Genomic DNA, 13,388 nt, shown 5'->3' with positions numbered 1-13,388 from the left:
AATTGCAGAACAGCTGAGCGTCATAGTAACCTCCCATGACGATTCTGTGGGCGAAATTAGCGCTGCTACTACTACGAGACAAGATCTTCTAGCTTGACTATCACCAGATCTCACTAAGGAACAACAGAAAAAGCTACTTGCAATTCTTCAAGATTTCTCTGAATGCTTCAATAGACATGTGAAGAGCAAATTTGACAAATTGACGGTGAAGCACCAGATTAGCACTGGAGACCATCAACCAATAAGCCAGAGAGCATACCGTGTGTCAGCAACGGAACGTCGAATAATTCGCGACGAGGTAGAGAAAATGATGAAGAATGACATCAATCAGCCGTTGCAGAGCCCTTGGTCGTCACCAGTGGTTCTCGTCAGGAAGAAGGATGGCAGTTGCCGCTTTTGTGCTGGTTACAGGAAGCATAATAAGATAACTAAAAAGGACGTTTACCCTCTTCCACGAATTGGCGATACACTAGATTGTCTGAAGGGGGCTAAGTTTTTCTCAACCATGGCCATGTACTCGGGATACTGGCATATCGAAGTAGATGAGGCTGATCGTGAGAAAATCGAATTCATCACCCCTGAGGGCCTGTATGAGTTTAAGGTAATGCCGTTTGGTTTGTGTAATGTACCAGCAACTTTTGAACGAATGATGGATAATCTTCTAAGGCACCAGAAGTTGACGATGTGTCCTTGTTGTTTAGATGACATTATAGTGTTCTCAGAGACATTTGATGAACACATAAAAAGACTGAAGGCCGTTCTTAAGTGTCTCCACCAGTGCCGGACTGAAACTTAATCCAAGAAAGTGTCCCTTCGGAGCAAAAGAAATTAAAATACTCGAACACCTTGTGTCAAACGAAGGTGTGCGGCCAGATGAGAGATATAACGGAATTTACTACTCCTAAAAGTATTAGAGGTGTGAGAAGCTTCCTCGGATTGTGTTCTTATTACCGTCGTTTTATCAAAAACTTTTGTATCAAAGCCAGGCCACTCCAAGAGTTGTTAAAAGCCGATGCTAAATTTGTCTTGGGTGGTGCTCAACAAGATTCTTTCGATGTGCTGCGAAAAGCTCTGACGACTGACCGTGTACTTGGTCCGTATGATGAAAGAGCACCTACAGAACTACACACAGATGCCAATGGGTATGGGATCGGTGCTGTTCTGGTGCAGAATTCGGGTGGAAAAGAGAAGGTTATAGCCTAGTACACTTACAAAAGCCGAGAGAAACTACTCAACTACAGAAAGAGAATGTCTTGCTGTGATCTGGGCCATGTGCAAATATCGACAGTATCTCTATGGAATGCCATTCACAGTTGTTATAGACCATCATTCACATCGTTGGTTGACAGCCCTTAAGGTTCCAACAGGACGATTCGCCAGGTGGGCACTACGTCTTCAAGAGTATGACATTACCATAGTGTACAAAAGTGGAAGAAAACTCCAGGATCTCTCTGATGATGAGTAGAAGCAGGACGCCAAGCTATCTCAAATTATGCTTGACTTAAAACGGTCAGAGGATGTGAAAGGACAATTTAAGGTAGTTAATGGATTACTTTGCAAGAAAAACTTTGATCCGTTTGGAAAGAGGTGGCTACCAGTGATTCCTAAACACCTGCGCTTAGATATTCTACAGAAATTCCATGACACACCTGAGACCGGACATTTAGGATTTATTAAGACATACGATAGGATCCGCAAGAGATTTTTCTGTCCAGGTTTATTTAGGGGTGTCCATCACTATGTGTCGCACTGTCGAGAGTGCCAGAGGATAAAGGCAGTTCTTTAGAAACCACCTGGCCGACTCATACCAATTCCACCAGTCGAAACGCCTTTCCAGCGTGTTAGGATTGACCTCCTCGGACGATTTCCAACGTCTGCTAGTGTCAATAGGTGGATTATTGTTTGCACTGACGCGCTATGCCATTACAAAAGCCGTGAATACAGCCGAAGCATTCGAGGTAGCCCAATTCATTGTAGAAGACATTGTATTAAAACATGGTGCCCCAAGGTCGTTAATTACGGATCGAGGGAAAGTTTTTCAATCGAATCTTGTGACAGAGATAAACCATCGGTGCAACATTACTCATCACATGACGACTGCCTACCATCCGCAAACTAACGGTCTTACTGAACACCTTAATAAGACCTTGGCCGACATGCTATCAATGTTCGTCAATGTTGAGCAGAGCAACTGGGATGAGGTGCTACCTTTCGTGACGTTTGCCTACAACACTGCCAAAAAAGACACCACACGATTTACGCCATTTTTTCTGGTGCATGGGCGTGAGGCGGCGACGACGATGGCCACTGTGTTTCCGTTACATCCTGATGACGTGGATGACGACTACATCAGCCAGGTGTTAACCAGAGCTGAGGAAGCTGAGCAGTTACCTCTACTCCGCATGCTGCAGGCTCAAGAAAACGATCGCCGAAGGTATGACGCGAGCCACCGCCCTGTTGTCTACTAGCGTGGTGACCTTGTCTGGATCTTCACTCCTGTTCGGAAGGTTGGTCCCTCTGAGAAGCTCCTCAGGCACTACTTTGGACCTTATAAGGTTGTAAGACAGTTGTCTGCTGTTACTTACGAAGTTGAATATTTCAACCCCGACACAAGACGACGAAAGATCAGAGATACAATCCACGTTCTTCGAATGAAGCCCTATAAGGATCCTGCAACCCAGGGTAAATTCGAAGCTCGAGGGACAGGCAACAAACAGAAAGGCAACGAAGAACGTAGCGGCAAGGGAAGTTCTAAGAAGATCACCGCCAGGGCGAACATCAGTCATCGGGAGTCGGAGTATGCAGGACCGATGACTCATTCCCGGACTAGGAGGACGTAACACCGAGACGCTGTTCTCTTAACGAGGGAGCAATGTCGCAGAAGAAGCCGAGTAGCGCAGTCGCCGTAGTGTAGTGGTTATGATACTAGGTAGTTGCATGGAAGCTCGTTAGTTCCAAAGTCACCTGAACTGAAAAATTTTAATTTCTGTATTCGGCTCGAGTACATTCTAGAAGTATCCACAAATGGCAAGAAACATTGTAGTGAAATGTTCTGTAGCTATATATACACCATATGTGTTCTGTCTGGAGGCAGTTCCCTCCACTCTCTTGTATGTGCAAGTGCTGAATAAACCTTCGTTAAGTGAAGTGAGTTTCGTCATTCATCTACTTACACATTACTCTACGTGACAAAAAATGGTTCAAATGGCTCTGAGCACTATGGGACTCAACTGCTGTGGTCATAAGTCCCCTAGAACTTAGAACTACTTAAACCTAACTAACCTAAGGACATCACACACATCCATGCCCGAGGCAGGATTCGAACCTGCGACCGTAGCGGTCGTGCGGTTCCAGACTGTAGCGCCTTTAACCGCTCGGCCACTCCGGCCGGCTCTACGTGACAATATGTCCAGTGTGGATTTTAGACAGTCCCTCCTCATCTTGTAACTGTTCCTCAGCCTCTGCCCCACCTCCCCTGCAGCTATGTACATGTGATCTTTCAGTTTAAGTCAGAACTGAACGGAAGTCAGTCAGCGCTGTATAAAAGTCCTTCCACATCCCGTGGAGAAACAGGGTTAGGTGAGTTATGTGACAAGACCATGTTTTGACGACTCAGTGGAAATGTAAACATGTTGTAGCTCTGCCTACCTGATACAATGTTGAAGGACAGTGCCTAATGCAGCTTTATCCTGCAATACGCAGTAGCAGTAAAGACAGTACAAGTATTTAAGGTAGTGTTCCTTATCAGGAAAATTAGGAAGATTGCGCATCATAGAGGGACTGAAAGAAGTATGAGGATTCTGCTACTGCACCGCAGCGTGTCTCCATACTCCATGAAGTTACCACAGTCCGAAGGAGATCTGTAACTCTCAGGGTGCAATCATGTCTGTCACCCAAAAATTTTCTCTATCCTCGTTGTTTTGTACCATCCAACAGAGAAAAACTACAAACTGTAAATATTCTGCTAGTGTCATCCAGCAGAGAACTCGATAAGATTTTACTGAATCTCTCTCTCTCATGATAAATCGAAAACAAAAATAGTCTGCATGTGGATGTTTATCATACATGATGATCCCATATACATGTATTGGTCCATGGGAGCAGGTGGCAAGTGATCGAAGTTGCTTGCACAGACCAGTGTAAAGTTTCAGTTTAGGAGGACCATATTCCACAGATCATCAGTCGGAAGAGAGAGTCCCTGTATTGTTGCTTGATACAGTGTTTCTTCTGCTGTAACATATCAAAGCATTGTATGACTGCAGCTTTGTACACCACCATACATTTTGTTTTTCCTCCACGACTTCGAGGTCTGTGTCAGGTACTAAACTGACATTAACACATCTTGATCCATTGGCTCTCACAGAAACCTAGACGTTGCACAGTATAAATTATGATGCTGATGCTGCTATCACAACACACAGGATGACTGAAATAAAAGACGGAGGGTGTGTTTCTTATTGCGAAAAATCAGGAAGACAACACAACATATGGAAACTGGAAGAGCTTTTCTGCATTGTGGAGCATATCAAAACAGCTGCTCGAAGGTGATTCATGACCCCTACATTTAAACTCATCTTTCACAGTGACGTGGTAGAAGATGTACCGGAGCTCCATTTCAATTGATTCCTGATACCGCAGTCATGTACACAATCACTATTTCATGCAGGCCATCCCCGGAAGATGTTGCTTCTACCAAGACTCTCTCTCCATCTGAAACAAGTTTCATCAGTCAATCATTATGTGGTTACCAACAGCACACCACTGGATGGACTGAAGGGAAAAGACACTGTCGATATGGGACAATGTACTTCAGTAAGCACAGCTGACAGTGCAATCAATTTTAGCAATTTTACCAGTTTTGCTGCTATTTCAACTCTGACAAATGACATGCCAGCATGCTTCTCAATTTCTGTATCATCACTAACCACCCCTTCACTACTTCACTAGATTACAAATCTAGATAGATGACAGTGCAGTACATCCATTGGTGGTTAATTCTCAAATGCAGATACCAACATCAGCATCCTGTACTGATCTACATATTTCTAGCACTGTTGCCAACTTTCCCTATGCAGATGGGAGTCACAGAGCATGCTCACATTCTTAGGATCAAGTTAGAGTTTGAAAGATCTGCCCGCATTGTCTTTGACCAACCCTTCCTGCAACACTGTCACCAATTTAATTTGCAGCAGACCAGAAATAGGAGGCTACTATGCACACTACATTCCACATCTCGTGAAGGAACACAGCTAGCTGACTCCATAACTGCTGTTCAGTGAAGACTGTTCCATACCAATCTCACTCACGGCGCCCTCCAAGTGCTCAAGACCATTCCAGATGCGCGCATGTCAAAGAGGTTACCACCCATTATCAGTGTATAGGAGATGTTAGAGTGTTGTGATGATATATACGACAGTTTTTCTTCTTCTACTCTTATATTTGCGCCGGCCAGAGTGGCCGTGCGGTTCTCGGCGCTACAGTCTGGAACCGAGCGACCGCTACGGTCGCAGGTTCGAATCCTGCCTCGGGCATGGATGTGTGTGATGTCCTTAGGTTAGTTAGGTTTAATTAGTTTTCGCGATGATGGAGCTCCAGACATATGGAGTTTAAGCATTTTATGTAAATCAACTGCGCTATCAATTCTGAAGTATTGTCCTAGTGTCTCGGATCAGTACATACCAGATATTGATAAGGGAAATATGATTGTAGAAGATAAACACATGCACTCATAAGACTACACGGTTCTGCACTTAAACACACTATAATGTTAAAACCAGGTGGTTTCCGACCTATTAATAATGTGGAATGCAACGCTGTCAATATTCCAGTGCAAGAAATATATTTCCAGCACATGACATACATTCTCCATACAAGTTTCTCTACGATAAACTATGGTTACAAACTGTAAAGTGATAAAGCTACTACCATGCACACCGAGGAAAACATCTTTGTAACACAATCACTACATACGTTTCCAGAGATGTACGATGGCTGCCGTATATGAAGTTCAAGCCCGATTACGGTTCGGAAATTATGATATGTTCACAACAGTCCTATGAAATGATCGTCGTCATCCGAAAATGTATACGAAGAAGTAAATAATCATCACGATCAGTAGCCACCGCCCCTGGTAACCTTCCTCTTGCACATAGAAATCATGATCCAGTGTTAGACTGTATTGCTAATGTGTGGGATAATATTGCCGTTTCGCCTTGACGCCAGATCTCTAGAATGCCTCATCTTTCCACTATTAAGGTGTGTGTATTTGTGGTATCAGTCTACTCTCCTCCTCCAGAACAAGCAATGTTATTGATTTTGCTCAGTACTCATTTCAGGGTTTTTTGCTCTGATTTCATGCATTCTCAATCAATTTCCACAGTTTTACTACTGTTTCTCGTTTTTACATATTTCATCGTATTTCCCTCAATTTTTACGTATTTCACATCAATTTTTCGTGATTGAACTAGCTTTTCCTCGAATTTTACCGATTTTACGTCATTGTTCATATTTTTTTACACAGTTTTCAATATGTATATGGTCATATTGCTGACATACCCATGTGCTGTCTGATTTTCTGCGAGGATATTTGAGTATATTATACACCAATGAATTAAAAAATCCTAAGACTTTCCCTCTCCTCGATGACCCACATCCATACATTTCGGTTAGGACGAACATGAAAAGTATAGTAACAGTCGCTTCGTATCTACAGTATATGACACTGAAGACTCGATTTATGCACAAGATGCGGCAGGGGAATGGGAAACGTACCTTCGTTCGTCTAGAGGAGGGTACTGAAACAGGTTTTCCATCGATGGACATGAGTTGGAAGTCGTCTCATGACTATGGTATAGAGAGGTTTGCTGTTAATGATCGCAGGCAGTGTTTGATATATGTATGAGACCTGATGATGAATGTTGCCACACGTAAACGTGACTTTGAGTAGAGATAAATATATAACTTGTACAGCTGCAATATGTCATAAACGGTTCAAGAAATCGCGAAGGATTTACGGGAAGTGTTGGACATTAAAGGAAGAACATTCTACTGTATAGTTCATATTCGCAACTTCCTTGCCTACCAGGATATTGAAGCAATACTTCTGCTTATTGACAACGTGGGTTCGTTAACAGTCTTCGAGAGATGTTCAAAAGGGGATTACATTGATGTAACGCTTGTTAGTGTTTCAAGCAAAGCCTTTCGGAAAAAGTATCAGGGAAATGTGCAGAACGTTAGACAAAAGTCTGCTGTCAGAATACAATTTCATCTCCCTTACCAAGTGGAAATGAAGTCGTGGGGCTGAAAGTGTGCTGTGCCACTGAAAATGCCTAATTCCATTTTTCTTTTTTCAGAAAAACCGACGTTCCTTCAACATGTCGTTCGATGAAAAGTGACAAACATTACAGACTAAGAAACATACTCAACCCTTTTCATACTATCACTAACAGAAAACCTCGTTTCGATATCTATTGCGTGGAACAACCTATGTATTAACCAGATCGTAGGGTCTAGTGGTCCAGTTTGTGGCATTACGATTCTGCGTTTTGATCAGTTGTGGAACTCATCTACAGGGTGACAATTATTGAACTATATGAAATAAACTTCTGAACAGTTTCCGATAGGACGCTCAAAGTGCACGACTGGCCACTGGCATGATGGGAATAGTATGTGTATGCGTATGCGATTTGTTGTTGTCGGCCATTTTCATTTGTATGGGTTCGTCAGTAAGCAAAATTGGCCCATTTGGGGGACTGAGAATCCGTATTTCGCGATCGAGAAGTCTCTTCACCCTGAACGGGTGACTGTGTGGTGCGCAATGTCCAGTCACGGAATAATCGGTACGATATTTCTTGATGGCACGGTGACTACCGAACGGTACGTGAAGGTTTTAGAAGATGATTTCATTCCCATTATCCCAAGTGACCCTCATTTCGACAAGATGTGGTTCATGCAAGACGGAGCTCGACCCCATCGAAGTAGAAGAGTGTTTGGTCACCTGGAGGAGCTCTTTGGGACCGCATTCTGATTCTGGGGTACCCAGAGGCTACTGGCATGGGCCTTGATTGGCCACCATATTCTCCGGCTCTGAATACATGCGACTCCTTTTTCTGTAGTAGTTTGTAACTAATTTACGTTGTTTTTTTCATATAGTTCAATAGTTGTCACCCTGTAGGTTATTAGCAATTTCGATGAATTGTACTTACTGCCTTCATTGTAGTGTTCATCGTGTATAATGTAAGTGCATCTTGACGCGAAATGTTTGTGTAAAGCTGCGACGAGATTCGCATATGATGGCACACTAAGCAGCTCACACGCCGCTGGTACACTCAATATGAGGATGCTCCACACATATGCTTTCCCCATCGGTCTGGCTTTTCTGTGAATAAAATCAGAACAGTATTCTATTAGCTTCCATATCATTAAGGTAATTATTTTAGATATGATAGGTATGTTTGCCCTAAGAAAAAACAGAGGAAAACATTGAGAAGAAGACAATGAAAATTCATCAGATAGTCAGTAGGTTTTCGTGTCTGTTCATTTACCCTTCTTATATACCGAGTCACCTGCACTTTTTTCCAGTAACTGGGGACTTTGCACTGGGCGAGATATTCACGATGGAGGAAAGATAAGTAACGGGCCAACGCCGTCAAGTTCTCTATAAAACCGAACTGAAATTCCACGCAGACCTGACGATTTACTTGTTCTCAACTCTTTCAGGCGCTTCTCTATCCCACGGATGTCTATCACTGTATCTCCATATGGGAGTCTGAGCGATGGTCCAATGATGATTGTACGATCGTCCTGCATGAATGATTTCTTAAACGCGAAATTTAAAACTTCACCTTTCCTTTGTCCGTCTTCTATTGTGATCCCAGACAGCTCGATGAATAGAAGTGTTTGACCTGCTTAGTGATTTTGCATATGAACAGAATTTTCTCCGATTCTCGGCAAGATCTTTCGTTAAGTTATGACGGTGGAAGCTGTTGCACGCTTCATGCAATGATCTTCTTACGGATCCGTGAATTTCTACTAACTTTTGGCTGTCAACATCTATGTGTTCCTGTTTGAACTGAGAATGCTACGATCTCTGTTCCCTGAGCATTTTTCGAATTTGATTATTAAACCATAGAGTACCCCTTTCATTCCTGATCCACTTTCTTGGCACATATTACTCCAGAGCGTGATTTACGATCACTTTAAACTTTGCCCATAACTCCTTTACATTTGTCATATTGGAGCTAAATGATATCTATTCACTGTATAAGTGAGATACTAGCAACTGCCTATCTACTTCTTCTAGTATAAACACTCTCCTAGCCTTCTTGACGGATTTATTAACTTAAGTAAGCATTGTCGTTATGAAGACACCATGATCACCGATCCTTGTCTCTATGCTGACGCTGCCAATGAGGCAAAGCCTGTTAGTAGCTACAAGATCTAAAATATATCTGTTGCATGAGGTTTGCTTAACTGGTTACTTTGAGCAATCTATCAAGATGAAGGGCGCTAATTCATTAAATTTCTGTGGACTGAGCATGCACCCAAATTCATCTTTTTTAACTCTCTCGTAGAAAGAACGGCGAAACCTTGCATAAATGTCAAACAGTAGGCTGTAAACGTTATTGCACCAGTTCAGCTATGAATTATGGGTAAAACTCTGAATTAAGGTAAACTTCAGCATTATTTACTTCACTGTTATCAAATTTATTGTAATCACAGTTCAGGTTCCCCTTTTAGCTGCTTTCCAGTGCTATTATAACGATTCTAGGTGTTCCTAATCCAACAACTGATTTAACAGTACATGTCGATCAGGATATAGTTGGTAATTCACGATATTCAAAGAGATTTCATGAATGAATACCAGCATTCATTACTTTTAAAAATGTTAAATTCTTCTCATTTGTTACAGAAATATGAGACATTTTCCATACTGATTTCTCAAGCACATTTTGTTCTTTTCTGATCACTTTGTTGTACACGGATGTATGAGTTATTATGCCGGCCGGAGTGGCCGTGCGGTTCTGGGCGCTACAGTCTGGAACCGAGCGACCGCTACGGTCGCAGGTTCGAATCCTGCTTCGGGCATGGATGTGTGTGATGTCCTTAGGTTAGTTAGGTTTAATTAGTTTTAAGTTCTAGGCGACTAATGACCTCAGAAGTTGAGTCGCATAGTACTCAGAGCCATTTGAACCATTTTTATGAGTTATTATCCGTTGCAGTTCGTACCAGAATTAGTTCTTGCTTTGGTAATGCATTTTACGTCCTCAAAGTATCCCATTAGCATCTTGGGTGGTGAACACATGCTAATACATGTTTAGTCACTTAACATTCCATCTATGAATCATCCTGCATTTTCTAAGCCATTCAAGCCCACAGTTGACACAGAAACAGAGAAACAAATGTTTCAAGGGATGATGCGATTCCACAATTTCTTGTACAGTCTATTTCTTAATTCTAGAAAGTGGAAGCCGAAAACATTACAGGTAAGTTGCAATGTCACTCTACAGTCTCCATCCTTTCTCATAATCTTTCCTTCCAAACTTAGGATACTGTTTCTCAGATTTGTTAAATCATCCTGGTGTTGAATGAGAATCCTGATCTCATCATTATTATTAAATGTCACCAAAGCATAAGGTTTGTGGGAGAAATACTCCAGATGTATAATTCACTGATTACATTGAACTAGGGTGGTTGTATCAAGTGATGTCATAACATGGTTTCAAGCCTATCAATTTAAAGGATTTTTAATTCTCCCATGTTGCAATGTTGTGCTTCAAGTGTGAGGTGGTGTACGGACTGCTGTGTGCTTTTGATTTATAGATTGCACCCATGCTGCTCCTGATTGAAATGTAGACATATTACGATTTCTTCATCTCAGAAGTCGACTAGATGCCAATCCTGGTCTACAATATTTAGCTCGAAATGTTCTAATGTCTGGACAGTCAAAGGAAAGAATAAGGTGTTAGCGGGTACCTCACTGTAGGGAAGAATCTATAGATTGTGTGAGTCAGTTTACTGCTGAGGTACGCATTCGTTTCAGTATTACACTTGATATGTATTGTACTAACCAATAGAATATCTACTGGTTGAGCTGACTCATAATTTTTTTTTTCAGAACTCTGCAAAACTTGATTCCTTGAGAAACTTAATGGTGGTCCTATTAAACCTTTATATCGAAAGTATAGTGTCTTTTTTCTTGCTTTTATCACTGTTTTAAATGTATTAACATTTGTAAATAACTCGAAGTCTTTTATAGCTCATTTTATAAATATGTATAAATCATTAGTATCGTATGAGGCAGGGGGGTATTTCTACAACTAGGTCACTTTCTAGATGCACTTTATTGTTTGCCTAAGTGATATTACGAATAGCCCAATCAATGCAGTACTCCTCTCCTCCTTGTTCAAATCAACTGGTGTGACGTATTTCGTGCGTAGAGCTGACGATCATTCTTTTAAAGTTTTGAGAGTACAACATTACATGTAAACCTCAACTGATGCATCGTTGTGCCAGTGTTTGTTTTTATGCAGGCACCAGGAGGAACATCAGGCACAAATGTCCTCACAGATATGTGTCAAAGCTTTGGTAGCGTCGAAAATTGTAGAAAAGACGACTGTTGGTAAATACTTCAGGTGGGTGTAAGTCTCCAAATGAATCAAAGTAGTAGACATTATTCCATTATTTTTTAACATGTGTATCCCGGTAAGTTCTAGGTCCCTCTGCAACAACTAAATTTACAACTCCGCTTTCTTTAGATTTCTACATAGCGCTAGGCATCACATTCTGCATAAAGATTCCATGAAATTTTGGAATGCAGAAACTTTTGATGAATTTAAACAGATCAGTATTTGTAAGTGGTCTGTCAAGTAGTAAAGCTATGAGCTACTTTTGTGAAGAGTTGAAGCCTTTCCTGTGTGGTGTTAAACATAGTCATTTTCTGATGGCGACAAATTCCATCACCCTATCGCGGTTTTCCGCCTCGTCAAGCTGTTCTTGAGCGCTTTGTACATACGTCACTGTGTGGGCGATGGCTAATGATTCAGTAACTTAAAGTACTACCAGTGTAGGAACTAGGAATCGGACAATTCCACCCAATGCCTTAGGTAACGGTACAACTCGATGTGCTTTAACCAATCCTCTTCTTCTTACTCCTATCTGATTCAGGATACTTTTAACAGCTGATGCTGATGACTGGAAGCAACTTTTTAAATATCTTTGCATTTTCTTCTTCTTCTTCTTCTTCTTCTTCTTCTTCTTCTTAAGTGGGCAATAAGCGTTTGCGCACCTTATTTTATACCAAGTCTTTAACATTGACCTACTGATTGTGCAAAGAAGGGAAGCCTAGCCATTTAACAAAGATCTTATTCCCCTGTCACTTATGACATGCTCTATAAGAAACACATTAGATTCACTGCATCTTTGTAATTCTTCTGTGTAAAAGCAACCAGCTAGTTGACCAGTTCAACAGGTATGATGCTGTCTTCCATTTTAAAATATGTAACAAGCCATCTACATTAAATATCACATTAGAATCACATTATCACTAACATCAGTTGGCTTTATTTGTATTGTTTGCTGTATGGTCCAGTTATACTGCCCATTTATTTGTGGAAGAATATCCATCCATTTGCATGATCCATAAAGATTAAAATGCATCCACATCTGAATTTTTATTCTTCTGTTCAAATGTCCCCTGGTACTTGCCATCATCTGGGAAAATGTTGAGCAGTGATGTATTACTTACCCTCCATTACAAATTATATCTGTAATTACTTATAAAACTTACCACCATTATAGTTTTCAAAGTTTATACGGTATCAGTTCGTCCCCAGGCATAGCTCTCCTGTAGACTACAGCACGTGACGCTCCTTACTCACATTGCTGCCAGTGTGTACCTACTGACGATGGCTGGCTGAGGCCTGCAACTCCCTACGTCATTCCAGGTTGGCAGCCTTAACTCCAGCAGCGATCACAACAGTGTACCTAACACTAATAAAAGTCTAATTCAACTAGGGATATTTTACTAGCGGTCTGCCACTCGCTACCAGTCACCGCCACCACTCTCAACCCACATCCTGGTGAAGTAGGCAGTACTACTTCCTTCCATTTGCATAGCCATTTTCTCCACCACAGTAGAGGCCACACCCTCAGTCTCTACATCTGGTGTCAGAAGTATGTACTGCAACGTCAGGACACTCCATCTGTGATGTCAGCAGCGGCTGTGGACTGCGATTCCAATGGTACCAATTTGTTGAGTGGCCTTTATATTTTTGTGGCCTTTGTTGTATTGTTTTTGTGCACAATCGAGGTGGATGGGATTGAGGTGCATAAGAATTCGTGCGTATGAGTTCAGAAATCAGATGGATCTGAAGTCCGGTGAAAAGTTA

At 41.7% G+C, this 13,388-nt stretch overlaps 1 protein-coding gene across 1 annotated transcript in view; it reads right to left on the bottom strand.

The window, feature by feature from the left end:
• The window catches only part of LOC126249174 (probable glutamate receptor), a 244,640-nt gene that overhangs the window by 216,115 nt on the left and 15,137 nt on the right, over positions 1–13,388 (bottom strand). The window contains exon 2 of the mRNA XM_049950830.1: positions 8,205–8,377. Within this exon, the coding sequence (XP_049806787.1) occupies positions 8,205–8,288 (84 nt within the window). The 5' untranslated portion in view covers positions 8,289–8,377. The remainder of the gene's footprint in view (positions 1–8,204; positions 8,378–13,388) is intronic.

Source organism: Schistocerca nitens, chromosome 3 (genome assembly GCF_023898315.1).
Source record: "Schistocerca nitens isolate TAMUIC-IGC-003100 chromosome 3, iqSchNite1.1, whole genome shotgun sequence".
NCBI lineage: Eukaryota > Metazoa > Arthropoda > Insecta > Orthoptera > Acrididae > Schistocerca > Schistocerca nitens.
The sequence above is the reverse complement of the archived record's forward strand: the minus strand, read 5'-3'. Positions and strand labels throughout refer to the sequence as shown.